Here is a 22023-nt window from a genome sequence, read left to right on the forward strand (position 1 = left end):
ACATTTCTTAAAGAGTTGTTGTTCTTTGGCAGCCATGTCACTGGAAACTTGTAATAAGCTTGTGGACAATACAACCCAAAGATCTTTTTTCTCATACCTGTGGTCAAGTCAGCTCATGAACTACAACTGATCTTTCACACTTGAGGACTGACTTTAGATTTACTATGAGGCCACCTGATGATGTACAGTGCATGGGACTGTAAATCAACCCCTACTGTAATGTTCACTAGTCCCATAGGTTCCCTGAATGTTTGTTTATTAAGGTGAGAACGAAGGCCATGTGTGCTGTCTTAGGTTCGTCTGTCCTATCCTTCCTACTTTGAAGAGATCCTGCAGAATGATGAACGTGGAATTCTTCACTTACTTTGTCTTGGACATTTGCTGACATTTCACAGTCTTTCCCAAGCAATGGCTCTATCTTTACATTATTCTTCTTGTGGTTTGATCATAGGTTGGTGTTGCTGTCAGCGCTGTTGCCATTTTTCATTAAACCAACCCATTCTGGGCCTTAGTCTTTCCCGGAGGCTATATTTGTCCTTGCTTATATGCTTATTTGGATGGAATCTACAGGACTGTCTGCTTAGTCAACCCCCTTGTGGGAACTGTCCACCCCCCTCCACATGCAGAGTACAGTGGGGTGGTCATGCTTATACATGTAACACCATCCCCAGCCATAGGGGTTTGGTCTGGGAGTAAGCACAAGGTCCAAACTGGATCAATTAGTTCCTTCCCAGGAATCTCATTCTGGGAGAGAGACAGAACCTTCTATTTCAAAATGACTAAGCCAGTGACGCGCACCCGAAGCTCTTTGGTGAGCCTAAGAGCCTCACCTCTGGTGAGGCAGAAAGCCTGTGCACGGACCCACAGCACGAGTAGAGACACGGATGAAGACGGATCCATGTTAACGTGTGCTCTGAAAAGAAGGCGCCGACCTCCTGTTGCTGTGACTCTCCACAAGTCCCTGATTCTTGCCATTCCTGATGCTGGAATTCCATGACTTACCCCAGAAGCCTTCCAATAAACCATCTTTTTTGTTCAAGCCAGCTAGGTTTATTTACTCCAGAATAACCTTAGTCAGCTGTGATACTGATTTATAAGAAATATGTATCTGTTCCCGGTCCTAGTTCCAAGCACAGCTCCTAAAACCCTGGGAATTTCCTAAGCCTGGAGAGCAAAGGTGTCTTTTGCTATGTTAATGAGGTGACTTTTGGAAAGCCCTTAGGAAACTCCTGGATGGAGGTTGGTTGCCAGGGAAACCAAGCTTGTGATTAGCTGGTTAGAACTGTCGGTCGCACCCCCCTAACCTCCTGGGAGGGGAAAGGGGCTGGAGACAGACTTCAGTCACCAACCGCCAATGATTTAGTCAACCGTGCCTGTGTCATGAAGCTGCTATGAAAAGCCAGAAGGACGGGGTTCAGAGAGCTCCAGGTTGGTGAATGCCGGGAGATGAGGGGAAGGTGCCGCGCTGGGAGAGGGCATGGACATTCCGGGCCCTTCCCCCAACCTGGCCCTGAGTATCTCTTCCATCCGGATGTTCCTGAGTTCTATCCTTTCATAATAAACTGGTAATCTACTAAAATGTTTCCCGAGTTCTGCGAGCCAGTACAGCAAATTAATGGAACGCAGGGAGGTGGGGTCACTGGAACCTCCATCTACAGCCGGTTGGTCAGAAGCACAGGTGACAACCTGGACGTGGGATTGGTGTCCGCTGGGAGACTGGGGTGGGGAGGTCTTGTGGACCAAGCCCTTAAGCTGTGGGATCTACCTGGAGATAGTGTCAGAATTGAGATAACTGGCTTAGTGATGTGGAAAGAGACACATTGGAATTGGTGTCAGAATCGTACCAACCCGTAGGCCTTCCTTTAAAACCCTTGAACTCATTACAGACCTTTCTAGGTGGCCACATTCGTTTTATTTTAAAATTCATTTAGTTCTCTCCCTTTCCCCCTCACTGTGCTCATTAGTGATGTTGGTTAGAATTCTGCCTTTTAAATCTTTCCACTTCTCTTGCATCATCTTTCCTTTAGAACCCTGTTCACAGCATTCTTTTTTTTTTTCCCTCTGTACCTCTTGAAATTTGCCTTTCGCACATCTACAGGCTGTAGTGTGGCCATAACACGCAAGAGTAGGTACAGGGCAGCATTCCCCTCTCCCAAGGTTGCTTCCTTTCAGTTCCGACACAAAGTGAGTTGTTTGCTTTTAGCTGCAGGAGACTTCCAGCTGACTTCTGGATAATTAATGATCTCTTCGTCCTCCTAAGCAGTTTGTTACGAGCGACTCTTGCCAGCACATAGCATTTCCACTGGTTTGAGTTCTAAGCCCAATGTAACAACAAGGTGAAGACCATTAAAGGACACTTTCTACACCTGCCACCAGACTGTGGGGTGGGAAGGCATGGCAGGAGGATCTTTAAGGTGAATGTCTGGTTTCACCAGAAGAGGATGAAGAGGCCCAGGCACGGGGAAACAGACCCCACATCCCCGCTGGCTGTGTGAGTCTCCACTGGAGAGACGCAGGACATCCGAATGGAAAGGATGACCTACAGAAGGACGTGGTGCGGATAAGAAGGAGGGATGGATAAAAATGTCTGCAGCCAGAAAAAGGTAATCTAGGAAAATTATGTGTGTTCTATCATCACAAAGTGACAATAACCACAAACAGAAGAACGGCTTAGAGGATGGGACTGTAAAGAAAGGTTTAAAACTGATGGTAAGAGGGGAGTGGTTAAGTAAATTATGATATATCCAGAGAGTAGAATTCCACAGAACTATCAAAAGTGGCCTTATAGGGCTTCCCTGGTGGCGCAGTGGTTGAGAGTCCGCCTGCCGATGCAGGGGACACGGGTTCGTGCCCCGGTCCGGGAAGATCCCACATGCCGCGGAGCAGCTGGGCCCGTGAGCCACGGCCGCTGAGCCTGCGCGTCCGGAGCCTGTGCTCCGCAACGGGAGAGGCCACAACAGTGAGAGGCCTGCGTACCGCCAAAAAAAAAAAAAAAGTGGCTTTATAAAATTATGTAAATGAAAACACTGCACAGTTGACTAGGTTTAAAGGCAGGTTACAAAACAGTTTATTCTGTGAGACCCAATTTCTGTTAAAAAGACACACACATACATACCTCTGGTATACTGCTTCCTAAACTTTGATATGTATACAAATCTGCATATTAACCAAATCTAGGGGTCTGGTTAAAATTCAGATTCTGATTCAGTAGGTCTGGAGTGGAGAGGCCTGAAACGCTGCATCTCTAACAAGGTCCTAGGTGCGGTGGCTTCTGCTGGTCCCACTGACCAGCATTAGTAGCAAGGATATACACCAGGGTATTAAGAGTGATGTGTTTCATGGGTGATAAGGCTTTATTTTAGTTTTCTTCTTCCCTTGTATCTATTTTCTAATTAATTTGGGTTAAAGAAGGAAAATTAATGGGCATGTGTTGTTTTTACGTCATGAAAAGACAAAATTCACTTACTTTAAAAAGAGAAAAAAGGTGAAGCAAACCACAAGGTCATGAGAGATATAATAAAACTGTGAGGAGGAGCCTCTGTAGAATTCAAGCGAAGGAGGAAACACGCACACCTAAAAAAGGCTGGAGGGGCAAGGGGCAGTGAGGGACATTGCGACAACAAGTCTGTAAGAATTCTGGGGCCATCGGACGAGTGGTACCAGAGGACAGGACTGTTGGAATCTGCGGCATAAAGAGGCATATTTTACATGGAAAGAAAATTAAAACGAGCAGTGATAAGACAGGTGCAGCCCTGCACTGCCTGGTGTGGGCAGCCTTGCCAGGTGCACAGAGGGGTCCAGCTGGGCCCGCACCGCCTCAGGGACTCGGGGACTTGAGAGGAGAGCTTGTCCTGCCGGCTCCAGTTTGAAGGATATTCTCTATGAGGAGCGACGGGTGAAATCTGGGCACCACTAGAAAGCTAAAAGGCAGGTCAGAGGTTATGCCTGCAGCCAGACTCTATTAGAGCTGGGTGACTCCCAGGAACGTAGGCGTGAGGGAATCGCGGGGCCACGTGCGTGGCTGGACAGAGCTGGGCTCCCCGTCTCACGGGGCTTGGGCAGCAGAGTGTGTGTCCCCAGAAGCCTGCAGAGAGCAGTGTTTCTTTTCTATAAAAGATCCAGCCTGAGCCAGACCTCCAAGGCGGCCCTTACTGTCTTTGGTGGTGACAGCGGAAGGGACAGGGGTGGGTGGTGAGAGCTCTGCTATTGGGCACAAAACACTGAGTGCCAAGCCACAGAATGCACACGGTGTTATCACCATAGGCGGGGATGAAATTCAGGTGCTCCGGTTTCCTTAACCCACACCAGGGCTGATCTGAGACCGCAGAGAAAAGGGCCGTTGGAAGGTGCTATTTATCAGTGACTATTAACTGCTTTGCAACACTGACATTAAGACTGATATCAAAGTCATAAAGTGGTATTCACACCCTCAGAGTTAACCAGAGTCACCCACAAAAGGTGGCCGGGAGCTAGCCCTCCAGGCTGGAGTCTGCCCTCTGCTGGACATCATCGTGATGACTTGGATAAAAGGGAGCAAAAAGAAGTCTCAGGAACAGAGAGAAATTCTGCTACTTCCAAGACCCCGACCCCCATAACGCGGAGACACAGGAACCCACAGAACAGTCAGTGGATGTAGTGGTATATCCTCTCCACATATACAGTAGTTAGTGATCTCTGAAAAGCGAATCACTCACTGCCACTTAGAGCAACGCCCTGCAGCTCCCTCCCGTTTCCTTCAACCCTTTCTAGGGCTTTTCCCTGTATCCATTTTCACTCTTCCATTTCCTGAGAAATATGAAGCATTTTCTAGTAAAACCTATTTAGGGAGCTGTTTGACTACAAGCAGGTGAGAAGTACTGGCTCATCCTATGAGAGGCCTGTCAGGGCCAAGGGGCCCCGGGAGGACTGGCAGGTGGGCTCTCTCACCCCCTGCTCCCTACCCCGAGATGGTCACAGCTCCACGCGCATCACCTTGTCTCACTCACGCTCTTATAAAACCAGGTACATCTGTGATATTGTGCCATAATAAGAAATATCTAGGGCTTCCGTGGTGGCGCAGTGGTTAAGAATCCGCTTACCAATGCAGGGGACGCGGGTTCGAGCCCTGGTCCGAGAAGATCCCACATGCCGCGGAGCAACTAAGCCCGTGCACCACAACTACTGAGCCTGCGCTCTAGAGCCTGTGAGCCACAACTACCGAGCCCACGTGCCACAACTACTGAAGCCCGCTCCTAGAGCCTGTGCTCCGCAACAAGAGAAGCCACCGCGATGAGAAGCCCACGCACCGCAACGAAGAGTAGCCCCCACTCGCCGCAACTAGAGAAAGCCCGCACACAGCAACGAAGACCCAACGCAGCCAAATAAATAAATTAATTTAAATAAATAAATAAAATCAATAATTAAAAAAAAAGAAATATCTATCTAGTCTTCACCCCCCGCCCCATTTCTGGCATAAGAGCTTTTAAAACACTTGGAATTTCTGACTGATGGGGTGAGAGGAGCACCTCTTGTTAAATAAAGTCATGTCTACTTGTGGTCTAGTAAACTTAGAATATGGACTGTTGGCAGATTCTATGGAATGAGGGACAAAGCTGTCCTAAAATACTGAGTGTTACTATTCCTGCTACATCCTATATCCCAGAATTTCTTTCAATAATTTTGAGGGCGACTGTAATTTCTCAGGTCTCAGTATAAGAAAATGTCAGTGAAAGTGATCTGGAATGAATCCCAACTGCTTCTCTCAAAGAAGTGAATTAACTGTGAAACTTGACATGTGCACAGTCACCGCCACTCAACCCTCTTGTACCCGGGAGCATGGACGTCAGCTAGCAGCAGGGGACCCCCCAGTCTGCGTCCAGCCCTGACCCCCGCCCCGACGATACTGGTCTAAACGGCCCCACGTTCTCCTCTGTCCTCTGTCCTCCTCACGGCAGCCCGACTTGATTTTCTTGATCAAACTGCTTTCCTGCTCTAAGACTCTTGCTAGTGCCACAGTGGCTACTGATTAAAAAGTAAACTCTCAGACTCCATCGAAAGTCCCAACAGTTTGGTCCCCACATACTCTGCCAACCTAATCCCCCATTCTCCGCCTTCCTCTCTTTCTGTCCTCAGCCACACCCACTTACACACTGTCCCTGAAAACCACAGGCCCAAGCTGCCCCAAGACCTTTGTTTAGGCTGTTCCCTCTCCCTGGATTCCTTCTCCCTCCATACCTGCCAGTCAAAGTCTTCCCAAACCTCCAATTCCATCCCCTCCAAGAAACTACCCAGGAGGTTCTTCTATTCTCCTTGGGTGTGGTCCCTCCCTCTCTGCCTCAAACCTCACGCCTAATGTACTGATTAACACCCCACAATCAGGCTATTTAGGAAAGCGTTTATCTCCCCTACAAACCTCCAGGCCCTGGAGAGCGATCTGTTTTCCTCCCAGCACAGGAGCTGGGAAGACAGCAGATGTGAACTGAGGACAAGAGGAGGGGGCAGACACCCTGCATGCCAACAGCCGTGCCAGCCCTGCCCACGCAGAACTCGGGACTTCTGCATACTTACGGTTTCCACAGTTGAGACCACCAAGGCCGAATGGGCAACTGCAAGTCAACAAAGAAAAAGAATAAGAATTAGTTTCAAATATCAAAATAACTGAGGCAATTTACCTAAGTAACTTCTAAATAAGGTTTGGAACAAATTCATCAGAATAAATGAACACGGAGCCTACCTCATGCAGGTTTCATTTTCAAGCCTATATCCATCTTCACAGGCTGAAAGAGAAAAGGAAAATCCAGGAACGTGTCTATTGACTTCCCTTGGTCCCAACTGACAGTTAATAAAACCAGCCACCCTAAAGGCCACAACAATATTCTAGATCCAGCAAGCTACAAACAGCTTTAGAATTCCCTAAAACCTGGCCTAAATACTGTTGCCAGTTCAACTCAATTCTACCAAAAAAAATTCTTAACCTCTTAGTGATTCTCAGTTTCCCAGCTATAAAAAAGAGGATAATGATAATATCTGTTTTATAGTTTCTTGGAGGAGATTAAGTAAACTAAGGCATGCAAATGACTTAGCGCAGCACCTAGCGCATAGTAACCACTAACTGTTCGTAGCTGTAATTATTATCCAACATATGCAATTATTTTTGGAAGTTCTCCGTGGCCCCTGTGTAACATCCTTCCGGAAACACAAAGACAAGTGCTTCACCTTCTTTAACGTAAGTCAAACCTTTAACCAGCTGTTGGCTCCATCAACCCCCTTCCGTGAGGAAGTGAGAGCTGTGACACCTTCAGAGCCATGGCCCTGGTGGGTGCCTCAGTTTCCATAAGAGAACGCTCACCCCGTGGTCTGTGTAGTGGATTCTAGACATACCTAGATGAGCCCTAATCGGCACATCACCCAAGACCATAGCTTTGAACCCTCTGGCAGTACAGCTCGTGGACCACGGCTTCACTGAAGGCCTGTGGGCCAGCCATTCCCCTGGATCAGCAGTTCCTGCATGGATCTGATCACGGAACATTTTCAGCATTACAATAAGCTGACAGAACACCATGAGCTGTAATGCATGCTTGGATGAAAGCAGACAATAAAAAATCTCCTCTCGGACAAATTCACTGCTGCAAGGAATGATAGGAATTTGATTCGTGATTAATGTATGCCACGCGCTGCATACAAGAATCACAGGTAAGAAAAGGTACAAAGCGTCGAGCAGCGATCTCTGGACAGACAGCACACACGCGGATGGTGAGATGTGAGTGCCACCGGGCTGCACGCCCTGCAGGCTGGGATGGGAGATCTCTCACAGACCTCCTGCCTCCTCCTTTAAGGATCAGTGCATAATAATGTTAACTACGTAGATGTGCTGAACTTTTTTCTTCCTTCTCTTTTTTAGTGTTAGACACTAAATCTTTCTAGTCTCTATTTTGTGGTCATAGACGATCGATACATCACTAGAGTTTTGTGGAATGGTTTGGAAAATACTGTTCTAAATAATCTAAATTCTCTCACAGCGGATCATGAGAGCTGTGAGCCTGCACTGCACTGTTTGGCCCCCTGGAATCACTTTTCCTGAGCTATGCTCTCTTTATTAAGGGCAATCTATTACTAGCAGCAGCCCCAGGCAAGCCCCTAGGGTATTTATCACAGGCTGTCATGGACCACGTCGCCAATACCACTCAGTAACCTGGTGATGTGGATGCTCCAGAGAAGCTTCTCTTGGGCCCTGGGGCCTAGAAAAACGGGGATGGGCCTAAAGAACTGGACTTTATATGACGGTCGCCACTTCTTTCAAAATCACGTTTCTCTCTGCCTCAGTGTCCAGGAAGCTCAGAACCTGAGTGAGCGGCCTATCTTTAGGAAACACGCGGGAACTTAAGGTATATCTTTCTGCATATTCATTTTCCTTCTAGCCTCAACAAAGTAGTCAGTTTATGTCTCCTTCAACCTGATTTACCTTTCAAATTAAATCTCATCTTGTTACAATGAATTTTCATTAGGCACTTCAAATCTTTTTTGCAACAAGGTACAGCATAATCGTATCCCACTTCAGGGAAGAGAAATGAGGCCCCTCTCCCAAATCTTTGATACCTTTGAGTTCTCTGAGCTGGCCTTGCTCAGCTGGGGCCTTCTCTAAGGAACAAGCCGAGACCTCCTGTCTCCCCGGCGTGGAAGGCACCACGCCCTGGCAGTCCTTGTGCTATGGCCGGGTCGTGGGAGCAGGGGAAGCCGCCCCTGGATGACCCATGGCTCTGTCTGCAGGGCAGCTACACAGAGACCGCTGGCATCCCAGTGACTCTTCCCCGCCCGTCTCAGCACCGAGGCAGGCTGATGTCACACTAGTCTGTTCTATTCTGAACACTTCTTCCTGGAAATATTTTTACAGCAAATCTACGCACCCAACCCTCATCTGCTGGGTGGGAGCTTTCCACCCTGTGGCTGTCATCCAGCCAGATGTAAGGTCCATCTGTTGTCCTGTCTATGAGCTGACGGGCTGGGCTGTTTTCACTTCGCTTCAGAAGTGGCCTGGCTCCCTGGTGTAATGATATGTCCTTATTTCAGATGGGCTCATTCAGTCATTCATCAAAGACCGACTGCTACCGTGGGCCTGGTGCCGCTCTAGGGGCTCTTGGAGGGAAACCTTGTCATAAGGCACTCCAGCGCGCCTTAGGATCCAGCTCCGCATCTCCACGCTCTAGAGGGACCCTGACCCGCAGAACACTGAAGATGAAATGAATGTGGCAACAGCCAGCATAGACACCCCAAGTGGGCTTCCCCTATTGATATGGAACACAAGCAAATTTGAACCTTCTGGACTTTTAAATAAAAGGCCAGAAGTACATGGTGGAGCCTTCAGGGCTCTTTTGTTCCCTTGCAGGAAGCCAGATCAAGACCTGCCAATCCTGTCCTATCATATATGCTGCCCTACCCTCCAACTGTTCATTCGACAGACATTTACGGAACCCCATAATGTGCAAGCATGTTCTAGAGACGGGCACCCGAGGTATCTGCAGCCTGGTCAGAGAAAGAGACCCGCAAACAGGTGGCTAGAATTCATCAGGATATCTGCATGATGGACGGAAGCTAAGACATCTACAGGAAGGACACCTACTTTAATTTTACATGATGCTTGGAAAGTCTGGTAAAGACATTTTATGGGAGACACTGAGAAGGTGTGTGTGTGCGTACAATAAAGAACAATATGCAGTTGCTAAGGTACAACTGTTAAGTGCAGAGATTTAGAAAACACACACCCACGTGCCTTTAGCCTCGATTTACACCAGGGACCGACCCCGGATTTGAGGTGTCCGAGAGGGTACTTCTTTTAACTACCCCCGTGCTCCAGCACCAACGGCCAGAAGATGTCACTGTAACCCCTCAGAACCCAGCTGACCGGGCTGTGGTCCAAGGAGCTCCGGGATCCATTCATGGAGCTCTGATGGCCATGGGTGAAAATCTAACCAACAGGACACTGCAGAAGCCAGGCTGCATAGGGCCTCGGCCACAAGCCCAAAAGCTAACCACGGTTTTCTTATGCCGATTCTCCGGTCATTACTTGATAGACATAAGGTTTCCGGTGCCTGTGTCACTGCATCTGGTAAATCCTTGACAGCTCTGCTATTGCTAATGCTAGTCTGTAAGCGACACAATTATAGAACTACTGACTTGGAAAGAGAGGGAAATGACTCATGCCAGTCAGAAGCAAAGGTGGCAGGGCTGCTCCTGAGGCCACCCGAAATTGCAGAGGCACTGCGTACAGAAATGACTGCCCCACGTAGCCACACGGCCGCCAGCACACAGGGACGTCAGCGCACTTCATGTGTGAAGGACGTTACCTTCACACATGAAGTGGGCTCAGTGCCCCAGTTTCTAAGACGGGCCAGGAGCACTTTGCATGAAACCAGATAAGAGGGAACTAAGAAGCGTCACCTCTGTATCAAAGCGGCAGACTGACAGGGCACTGAGAAGCGCTGTGAGCTTCAGAATCAGGCCTGTTGCCCCACAGAGTTGGGCCTCCTCTTCAAACCCCACCCCAGGGCCTGTGTGCAGAGCTGAGGAGGTGCACTTGCAAAGCACCTAAGTCAGAGGGTCTGAAGCGCAGGATGAGAGCACTGCCCTGAAATGTATTTTTATCCTCTCCTCTAATGGGAAGTCCTGACAGAAATAAGTGGCATGTCACCTTTCCCCAGGACGCCATTTTTACTCAGATTCCAGTACATCTGTCACCAGCAGGCACTGACTGAGCAGGAAAACTGGGCCATACACGTTCTCATGTGATGCGAGGCCTAAGGCTACGTGATGCCTTTATGTTGCTAGTTTTCCTGTGATCACGAATTGCAGCAGGGTTTCGTAAGGCAGGGTACCCAGTGCTCTGGACTTGAATTCATTTTATTTTAAAGCAGTATTCTTGCACTGCGCGCACTGACCAGCCTTCGTCTCAAACTGGATGAAGTTAATCCTCACCTAAGAGATTAGCAGAATTAGGTTTCTGCCTTGAAACCCTTAAAACCAGAACTCATTGGTTCAACAACAACCTGGGTAAAATACAAGAGCAAAGGCTGATGGCTTACAAAGTACCTCCGTAACCACTGCCCTCGTTAATTCTTAGAATATCCAACGAAGTATCACTGCACCCATTTCACAGAAGAGGAAACTCAAGCTCAGCGAAGCAAAGTGACTTGCCCGAGATGATACAGGACGGGCAGGCAGAGTGGGACTCTGACTCAGGTCTCCCGGGCTGCCAGCTACCACTAAAAGGTACAGCCCTGCTTCCGTGCTGGTATTTTCATTTTAAAAGATTAGCAGACAATAGAATAAAGCTTTGGGAATTAAAACAGTAATTTTTCTAATTTCCTCTAATTAGGAGGAAAAAAAAAAAAAAGGCCTGGCCACCCCAGGCATTCCATTCTCTTTTCTTTTCCTTTGAATCTGGTTGGCCAGACCAGTGTGCTCCAGTCAGAGATAATGCTATTATTCCAGGGAGATAACGTATTCAACTCTGCTGGGAGCCAAATAACTAGAACCGGTTACCCCCAGATTAGAACAGTCACCCCTAGAGCAGAGACACTGCCCCAGGCAGAGGAAAGCACCTCCCCCACCCCCTGGGCCACAGAACCCCAGACCGGCCGGTACCTCGGCAGGAGTGGTCCATCTTGTTGAACTGGAAGTAGCCAGACTTGCACTGGCACAGCGCGACCCCATCCAGATCGGTGCAGATGGAGGTCTCTTTGTCACATTCTGGAGTCTTCCGCTTGCACAAGCTGCCCGCTAGAATGGAAAAACAAGCCAGTGAAACAGAACAAAACCTCCTCCACGTCGAACATTAAGATGCGTGAACTTCCTGTTTCAAGAGGCTCAGAGAACACTTTCCAAAAGAGCCTGCGTGGCGCGCCGCTCCTCTCAGAGGGCACTTCTGCACTGCCTTCTGCCGCTCCTCCCCCGAGTCGGCCCCCGGGTCTGTTAGTGAAAGTTCACGGGGCAGAAAACAAACCCAGAAGAAATGGGGTGCCGTCGCCAGCTCCAGCGTCCCCCGCAAACACAACCCTCGACGGGTGGGATCCTCTGCACCTTCACGCTCTAGGGCTGCAGGGGAGAATCGGCACAAGCCCGGAAAGTGTGACCCGCTCCCTTAGGAAGAAGGCCTGTCTCGGCTAAGGTGTGTCCCGGCTCTGTGTCTGTCTGGCCTAAAGGGACGCAGCGCCTGCTGTGGCGGGTAGCCTGCTGCCTAGCAGACTGACTCTGAGGAGAGGTGTGGAAGGTAAGCCGGGATGTATGTGCTCTGTCACTGTCCGCCTGCCCGCTGTACGGATGCCCGCCTGGGGCTTGCTGGGCTCTGGGTCGTCAGCTCCTGGCCATGTGGGCCAGGCTCATTTCAGGGACGACAAAGAACTCTTTCATGATTATCCGAAAGCATTCATTGCTGGGCATGTGGCCGTGAGGTTGTACACAGTGAGCCCTCTCTGAGTTTGTATACAGTGGGCTTTCTTTGAGGTTACGTACAGCAGACCCTCTCTGAAGTTGTAAACAGTGAACCCTCTCTCAGGTTGTATACAGCACGCCCTCTCTGAGGCTGTATGCAGTGGACACGACGAGGGTGCTTTTTACCATCTAAGGTAGGTCTAACAAAAAAACATACGTAATTGGGGTATACAGACAACAGAACAAAAATATGAAATCACTTGGATAGTGGACGGTAACTTATTTACACTATGTACAGGGTGAGACTGACCTACGCCGCTGTTTTTGGCGGGCGTGAGCAAGTTCAGCGTGAGGAGACAGCCGAGGAAGGGCCACGGGTACACTGGGCAGTGAGGTGTGGGCTCCCTTCTCCCACCTTAAGGAAAACACCAACCGATTCAGAAACCAGCTGCCAGCTCTTAACACAGCACAGCTATACCCCCACCCCACCCAGGCAGGTTCTGGTGACAGGGACCCCGGCATCTGCCTCCTTGTCTGAGTCTCGAGAGCTCGGGGCCAGTGGGTGCCTTGGTCACAGGAGGTTAGTTTAGGACACAGCTTCAGCTCTCAGAGCTGAATTTCCTGCCTTTATCAGTGGAAGCTGGCATGCTAAATCAGAACCTATTGGTGTGTGTGATACAATTTCCTTTGTTTATTGTGAAAGGTCTGTATTTAAGGGAGAAAAATGAAAAATGGAAAATCTCACCAGGCAAACACGGTGAAGTTGGCACAGAGGGGCACTAAACGGCCACAATCTCTCATCTAAAGCCTTAATATAAAGAAATATCTCCAGCACAGAAGGCCGTCCAGGCTGGTACTAGTTGGTGCAGCAGCCAGCCTGAGTTGCCTGGCCTGATTAGATATTTTCTGGAAGCCAATGTCACGTTTTCCCTCCACCCTGCCCACGAATCCCGCCTGTTGGCAAATACTGCTCGCCCTGCTGAAGCAACTCTTCCCGGCACAGAAGCAGATTCACTTGAAGACAGGGAAAGCTGGCCCCGCCTTTGCGATGGAGGGGTTGCTATCCTCAAAATTCTCAAAGAACATTCTGTCATCAGTCCATCCAACGGAACCACGTAGAAGGCCGTTTTCGTTTTCAGCCTGGCGATGTGATTTTTCTGCATCTACAATTCCCATGCTCCTTCCTGCGCATACCATCCGCCAAACAGACAATGAGAATTTATGTGAATCTAAGGCTGGGACGCTCCCTGGGGGATTTCCAAGGACTCTAAACCTCTGGAGAGATGAGAGCTACAGTTCTTTGAAAGGCGAGGAAGTAGATGTTTTGTGAATTGAAGGGGAAGAAACTGCCCTTCCAAGGGCAGCGGCCAGAGTGGCCCGGTGCCTCCCACGTGTCGGGAACACCCAGATGTCAGAAGCTGACAGCTCCCCCTTGTCCAGCCCGCCTCTCTAGCACTCAGACAGGTGAGTGAGGGACCAAGCAGTGTGCTGGCAAAACCTGGAGAAGCCCTGGGAGGGAAAACAGAGAGGTGAGGCTGTTTTCAGCCAAGATGCATGGCCATCTTTGTTCTCAGGGGCTTGGAAAGCAGAGGCAAAGAATGGGCACCAGTACATGTGGAGGCAGGAAGTCTGTGGGAAATCTCTGTACCTGCCTCTTAATTTTGCTGTGAACCTAACTCTGCCCTAGAAAAAAGTCTTTTAAAAAAAAAAAAAAAAAGCGACCTTGGCAAGGAAGACACGAGCTTTCCCGTAAGCTACATCTGAGCAGTTGGAAGAATGGGGGCCAGAGAGTGGGCAGGGCTGCCACGGGCATGGCCCTTACAAATCCAAATATCTTGCCACTTGATTTGCAAAACATGAAATACATTTACTAAGGACAAAAAAAGTAACCTAATATAATGCTGACCACGTAGCATGTATTCCACACGTGTTTAGTGAACTGCAAGGTCCCCTTCCTACTTTCTGGGGAGGAAAAATTGGAACCTTTAAATCACTGGCAAGAGAAAGAAACTAAAATCAAAGCAGAGTACCGTGTGATGGGGCAGGAACTTTTTAACCAATTCCCCAATGAAGCTGAATGATAGCAACTTCAACTCCAGAATGCTTAGCTCTCTCTCTCTTTTTTTTTTTTTTTCAAGTGAATAGCCCTTAAATGGGCAAAGCTCTAGCATTTATCCCTGAGCAAAAGGTTAACTGCCAGGTCTGTAATGCACAGTCCATAAGGAGGGCTCTCCAGACCCGCTCTTACAAAGCTCTAGCTCATCGGGAACGTCCTGGATCTCCAGCAGGCAGAGCACCAAACCTGCTACCTACAACTTAGTCGAGCATCTGGGCACCAGATGGGGAGCTTCCCTCCGACTCTGCATCCCTCACCAGTCCTCTGTGTAGTAAAATGAGCGAGCCAGCTCTGACCACTTATGAGACACAGCAGGGGCAAGCCCCCCTGCATGAGGAAGCACTTTTGATTCCAGCAGAGTTTTCCCATCCCAGAGGCGAAACCTCCCCTCCAAGACCCGAATTTGCCTTCCAAACTTGTTTCTGATCCCTTTCTTCAGCTGCCTCACATCAGATGCACTGTAGAAGCTTTCAACAAAAACAGATAAAGAGCAAGAAAAGAGAAATCATGGACGGTGAGCAGTTTGCCCTCTAATCTTCTAGTCTTGTTTCTGTGCAAATAGAATTTGCAAACAAATACACAGAAAGACGGGTGATTCTGTACATGCTTTTTTTTTTAACCTAATGGTATGTCAAGATGAAGGTCTGGAGTCATTGACAAGCATGTACATTCTGTGTGTGAATTTCTATCTCCCCAGAGAGAGGAGGAACCTTTCAAGGGAAAGAAGAGTGCTTTTTGCTCCATTACATCAGCTCCTACATCCCTTCCAATACTAATGCTGGATAGAAGAAATAGAAACAGTATGCCAAGGACTGGGGGCCTTCAAGGCTGGGTGTACAGGACTCTGTGTGTGTGTGTGTGTGCGTGCGCACGTGCGCGTGTGTGTGTGTGTCTGTGCATGTGTACACAAAGATGCAGAAAGGCCTTGTGCTTAACGCCCATTTCAGGCTGGTTCTGTGACAAGTTTCTTGGACCTGAACCCTGAATGCCTTACACGTCTACCCTCAGTCTGTGCCTAACTGAATGGGTGGGGTCCTCGCAGAGGGCCTCTTACCTCTAAAGATCCGCCTCTGAGAACCCAAGAGCTGGCAGACCTCAGCAGAGGCCCTGCAGGAGTTGACACATTTCTGCATCCCATCGGCCAGGTCGAACAGCGTCACGTTGGAGGCCAGGGAAAAGGTGGTTTGCAGTGACATCACCACCGCACTGGGCTCCCTACAGGCAAAATACGTAGGTTTTAATTGTCCTAAAACGACATGTGGGCCCCAGGGCTTTTGGAAAATGAGTGTCCTCCCCATTCTCCAGTGATGGGCTGGGAAAGCATGAAGTTCCAGTGACCTTGGCCCCGGATCACCCTATGGCCCAATCAAAACAAGGCCCAGTTTTGTTGCCATCACCCATGTTAGAACATCCTCCCCTTTCTATAGACTGGTTCACAAACGAATATAATCCTGTTACTTACCTAGAAGCATGAGCTGTGGATCGGGTATAACCAGGTAATGTTGAAAAACACACATTTAACTGAAAGGAAGAACAGGTTTATCGTTAACTGTGAGTCAGACAAAAGCCTTAAACCTAGAACGAATTTCCTATTTTCAGGATCAAATAGGCATTTTCCAGCCATCAAGTTGTCAGCAGGCAGCCTTACGCAGGAGTGGTGTCTTTTCTGTTCCTTTCTTAAATGCCTTTCTGCTCTTATTCTGTTGTTCCATGAGTACAAAGGGAGAGAGGCAGAGAATAAATCAGTGGGGAAAATCTGGGCAGGAAATGATGTTCAGAACAGCACCCTTGGATGCAAACATCTTCAAAGGAGCAGATCTCTTCTAAGACCCAGGGTTTCAAAAACCTCAGAGGCAACTGTTTATTTGGACTTTGCATAGTGAACAAGCCTCACTGAAAAGGCTGGGTGCCTTTCAGCTACCCCAGGTCTGGCAGGCCTGACACAGACCCCTCATAATCTACAATGAGTTGACCTAACTCACAGATAGGTCCTCTTCAGTAAGGCTCTCCATAGGAAATTACATTACATGGGTCAAGAGCCCTTTTGTAGAGAGCAAATTAAGAGTGACTCTCCCTGTGTTTGCCTTGTGCTCTCGGAAAGAGCAGAAAATCCCTGTGGGGCATGAAGTACCATGCCTGCTTCTCCACTCCCCCTCCACCGACAGTAGGGGCTGGGGATTCCTTTTATGCAGCAGAAGGTCTCAATACCTTGACCAATGCAACCCACCTGTCTTCAAAGCCTGTGTGTCAGACACATCTCACCCTTCACAAGATGGATTCAAAACACGGGATGCTATCAAACCCTTTTTTGGCTTTGTATGACATGACTTTATATTCACAAGGTAACGATTTATTATTATTATTACTTAAACTTTTTTCCCCAGGAAAAAACAGAAATAGCACATTTCAGAACAGAACGGCACCTTGGGAAAGACTACTTGAGTCATAGCCTAAATCTTCTCTAGTCATAGCCAAATCTTCACTATATCTTGGGGGTGGGGATGTCACATCACTAATAAATTATATGTTGATACTGGGTAAAAATGAGCAAATCAGATAAGTCACTGAGCACCGTGTAATGGGAAGGACTGTACCTCTGCACGAGTTTCTCAGCCTCTGTACTATCTTAGAAGGAAATATTGACCTACAACCGAACTAAGAGGCAGCTGTGGTGCAGTGCCAAGAACACCAGGTATAGGGTTAGTAGACGTAAAACCCTGTCATATAGTAAAGAATTCGACCTTACTCAAAGAGAGGTCTGGCCCTTGACTCCTGGGAGGTAATTTCTAAGCCTTTGGAATGTCCTGCCTTTGTTTACCTGGAGACCCTGGGCTGCTCCAGATAATCTAACAGTGTGATTTATGGTGAGGATTGGGGTTACAAAGGGTAACCCAAAGGGTTACCTCTCCAGAGGGGCTGGAGACTGAGGTCAGCCATATGGGCAGTTGACTATCTGTGTTTTGGCTCTAGACACCAAGGCTCAGGTGAGTCTCCCTGGTTGGTGATACTCTATGAATACTGTACACATCATTGCTGAGAGGAGTTAACCCTGTCCATGACCCCATGGGGAGACGACGACCGGAAGCACTGAATTTGAATCCCTCCTGGACTCTGCCCCATGCGTCTCTTCCCTTAGCTGACTGTAACCTGGATCTTTTCACTGTAATAAACCGTAACCACAAGTATAACAGCTTTCAGTGAGATCTGTGAGTCCTTCTAGTGCATTATCAAAACTGAGTGTTTCTTGGGGACCCCCAAACTCGCAACTGGTGTCAGAAGTGAGAGTGGTCTCTAACTTTGCACCTGCTCTGTGTAAACTCAGGCAATGTCACTAACTCCCAGAACCTGCCAGTTTTCCCTCTGTAAAAGTGTTGGCAATACCTCTTATAGGAGTGACGCATCTGGTAAAGTGCCTGTCACAGAGTAGACGCTCAGTAGCTACAGAAATGGAATTGGAATCTACATTTTACACAAATAAAACCCATGGTCCCATAAAATCCTATAGGTTTTGGCTAATATACTCTTACCCATAAAGAACAAGTAAAATTAAAATCAGAAATCAATCTCTAAAACTTATTTTAATGGCAAATTTCAATTTTCTGAACACCAAATCTTAGACTACGGTAGCAGCTGAGAGGCTTCATTTCTATCTCTTCTTCTTTCCTCTCCATTTTTCTTTTTCTTCTCTCTTGTCTTTTTCCTGACAAAAAGCAGGCAAGGAGGGAAAGAAGAAGAATCAAAGGCCCCTAGATAATCTACTCAGTGAATTCTCAACCCTGGATAATAGGATTAACTGTTCCACCTTTGGCATTCCCTTGAGAAAAAAGCATCATTCTCTCCAGGTTCCATAACACAGACAGAAAAATCACAAAGCATGTCAACAGCAGATGGGACAGTAGGATTTTCTGGGTCTTTCCGCTTCACCAGCAGCTCTTATTGGTGCATGTCACCTAAATGTCTGTAACTATGAGTCTGAACATGGAAAAGAAATGCCAAGGCACCAATAAAGGCTGCATGGGAAGACACATTAGAAGAAATGCTTCTACAGGCATCACTGGTTCTCAACACCTCCCTTCTACTTCCGAGAGGCCTTTAATTTTACCCTAAAGTTCACCTTCCAAATATAATAGAAATGAACAGCCCGGGAGATACAGCTGATCCCCAGGATGTTCCCGATTCTGAATAAAATCTGTTCTGGAAAACAAAGGACTAGCAGGAAGATGCCTTTTGGGAAACCTACCGTTTTGGTGATCTCATTTTCAACTTCACGGAGGTCTGAATGTTTTTCCACGGTGGCATTAAGAAATACTTTCTTCAATTTAAACTCTGTCACGAAGGTTCTAACTGAAAATGAAAACATAACCTGTTAGACCTCACAAGGTCCACCTACGCATGGCTGAGTGTCTGTAAATCTCAAGGCACCCAACTTTCCTCCACCTCCCAGGATGCTCTCTGTGCATTTCTTTCTCCTGGAGGGTGGAGACCACCCCTCCCTCTTCGGGGCTCCTCTAGCAATGGGAGCACCTACTGAGCTGAGCTGAAGACTCAGTCTGAGCAGACCTTTGGGTGAGAGGCTCCAAAGAGCCTTCTTCATATGTGTGAGGGCTCTGAGAGAGTGAGCTTCCCTCGTCTCTCCAGTGGCCTCCCACATCTTAGATGCTCAGTGAAGCTGTAACAGAGGAGAGAGATGAGCTGGTCTAAAGAACACACTTCCAGGAAGAGGGGAGGGAGACGTGGGGTTGGAAAGACAAACGCTCGTGGGCCCCTATAAAGCTTCGGATGGAGGAAAGCTCTTTCTCTCTAGGTCTTTTACCAAGTTAGCCAGCCCTCCACTTCAAGGGCGTGCTCTGGTTTCCTCTTCTCATGAGAGTCACCTCCATCCATTCCCCATGCCTCTTGCTCAGAGGAAATGCCTGCTCTATCATTGATAAAAGAGGCTTCCAGAAGCCAGGTTACTTCCCAAGATCACCCAGCTCCCAAGGGCCAAAATTAACATTTAACGTCATGTGTGTCCATCTTCCAAGTTCTTCTTTCCCCCTAAACCCCCAGCCCCATGAGGAATCTCATAGTCTAAGGACAACCAAGTGGCTACAGAGAAAGGTGTCAAACACCTGTAACAGGACTCCACTCAGGGGGCCGCCAGACTCCATGACTACAAGCCATACAATGAAAACAACCCATATTCAAGATACTGTTGGGTTCAGACATGAAAGAAAATAGCCCCATTTTCAAGGCCCATTTCACTCATAAAATAAAATTCTAGTTAACATCAATTTGTGCTGATTGGGCCTGAGGGTGACAGAACTTACAAATGGGCAGACAATCAAAAATTAGGACAGGGCTTCCCTGGTGGCGCAGTGGTTGAGAGTCCGCCTGCCGATGCAGGGGACGTGGGTTCGTGCCCCGGTCCGGGAGGATCCCACATGCCGCAGAGCGGCTGGGCCCGTGAGCCATGGCCACTGAGCCTGCGCTCCGCAGCGGGAGAGGCCACAACAGTGAGAGGGCCGTGTACCGCAAAAAAAAAAAAAAAAAAATTAGGACAGCCTGCTTTATATCTGGCTCTTATCTTCCTTTAGATTAAATTCTTATCTTTCCCTCTGGACCAGAAAAAAATATAAATAAACGCAAACACAGAAACACATGAAGCTGCTCTTTCATAGAAAGCTTGCCTGCTGAATTAAGAAAAAGGCCCACAGATGAGCCAGAGAAAACATTTAACATCTTATACTTACTGTCTAAAGCCCTTAATCCTTATTTAACATCTTTTTGCTTGTTCTACAGTTCAGTGAAGCCAGCTGCTTAGGACTCTTTCTGAGAAGCAGGGAGCGCTTTGAAAACATTCCTGGCCAAATGAAAGAGCTTCCGCGTGCTCTAATTTGCATATTCCACTGGTGTTTATGAACAATGAAGCTAAATGACTTGAAAAGGGAAAGATGATTGTTAACACAATAAGTGGCTCTCCTCCTGATGCACGGTGCCTGTGGGACCCTCCACACACAGGCTTCCAGAACAGTCACCCCGCTCCTTCGTCCTCCCATCTCACAGGTCTAGGTCTGTGCCCAGACTCTGTGCAGAAACATACATATGGTAAGCATCAGGTACACAGATCTCTTCTGAACCAGGACAGTAAATGTGGCCTCTGCATCTGTGTGAATACGAATAAGGCACCGCAGTGTCCCCCCAGCCCTGCCCTCTCCCAGACACATTCCCATCTTCACGCTGCAGTTACATCATCTGGCTTTAGGGCGATTTTTAACTGTTGATTTACACAGGTTATCTAAATGATTTTTTAAAGATCCAAAATTATTGCTTTATATTCAAAGTAGTTTATCATTTTCATTGCTTTCAGCTCTGGTCCAAGAGATTAGAAGACTAATGTCAAAGGATACCTCCCACCTGGAGACCCCTACCATTTTCCAAGCTTGCTCAAATATATTATTTATTTGATCTTCATAATAACCCTGAGTGGGAAGCAGAGCAGGTGGTAATCTGATTTTTACAGATGAGGAAATTGATGCTCAGGGGTCAGTGTGCTGTAGGTGCTGGACATGGAGCTGGAAGCCTGGCATTTGAGTCCCTGGCAAGTGTACTTTCCATACTGTTTCAAGATAAAATCATTTCCATCATCTCCATTCTTAAACTGAAAACTCCTTGCTGATTTCTTACAGGGTGTAGCTAAATGGAATAGGTGACCCAACTGCAAATTATCTATTAGAATACGAGGACTTCTCGACTTTGACTGATGTCTATACTCCCAGATTTTTCTTCCTTAAAAATAACGCTTTGACTTGATCCTTGTATTTTAAACAATTTTCTAAATGCTACCATTATTTTAGTAGGGTACCAACTATTGAAATACATTTCTAGCCCCAAGATGGAGCTGCACCTGCCTGGGGTGCCACGTCAGCAAGTCAAACTTTAGAGTTCCTGTAAACGCTCCCCTTGACCAGTAATGCAGCATATCAGTCAGCCAGTCCCCAACAGCAAAGTCAAATCTGGGCTCTACTTATTTCCTTGTTCCTTGATCTTTCTAAATAAGGTCATATATGCAACCCCAGCCAATCATGCCCTGTGTCCATGTTGCTGCTTCTACGCGCTATGAAACTCACTCTGGCCCAAAGTGGCTCAGAAAGAGTGTTCCTTGCACTGCTTGTGAGAGAGACCCTGTACTTCCCCAGTCCATGGACTGCTTTCCCTTGAGTAAAGGACATCAAACTCATTACCAAATTGTTTTAGTTTTGTTATTTGACACCACCTTCTTAAAAACTCTGATTATTCCCCTCAGCCTATGGGCACTGCAAGTCATGCAAAGAACACTTTCAAAGGACACAGATATTTGCTCTCTCAAAAACACATTTACTGAGCACTTTCTCTGTGTTGAGTATGACACTGGGCAATATAAGTTGATTCCAAGTTGAGTCACTGTACCCACCAGCTCCCTATCCATCTTAGATAACTCTATCTTCCTCATTTGTAATTTCTTCAAGTTCTTCATTGACCTCGGC

The 22023-nt window shown here is 47.7% G+C and overlaps 1 protein-coding gene across 1 annotated transcript in view; it reads right to left on the reverse strand.

Annotated features, from left to right (window-relative positions):
* Nucleotides 1–22023, reverse strand: part of HEG1 (heart development protein with EGF like domains 1) — an 81466-nt gene that overhangs the window by 15785 nt on the left and 43658 nt on the right. Inside the window, exons 10-15 of the mRNA XM_060010836.1 lie at nucleotides 18759–18862; nucleotides 15981–16039; nucleotides 15573–15733; nucleotides 11617–11751; nucleotides 6713–6755; nucleotides 6547–6584 (exon numbers count right to left, since the gene is read on the reverse strand). Of these exons, the coding sequence (XP_059866819.1) occupies nucleotides 6547–6584; nucleotides 6713–6755; nucleotides 11617–11751; nucleotides 15573–15733; nucleotides 15981–16039; nucleotides 18759–18862 (540 nt within the window). The remainder of the gene's footprint in view (nucleotides 1–6546; nucleotides 6585–6712; nucleotides 6756–11616; nucleotides 11752–15572; nucleotides 15734–15980; nucleotides 16040–18758; nucleotides 18863–22023) is intronic.

This window comes from Delphinus delphis, chromosome 4, assembly GCF_949987515.2.
Source record: "Delphinus delphis chromosome 4, mDelDel1.2, whole genome shotgun sequence".
Lineage (NCBI taxonomy): Eukaryota > Metazoa > Chordata > Mammalia > Artiodactyla > Delphinidae > Delphinus > Delphinus delphis.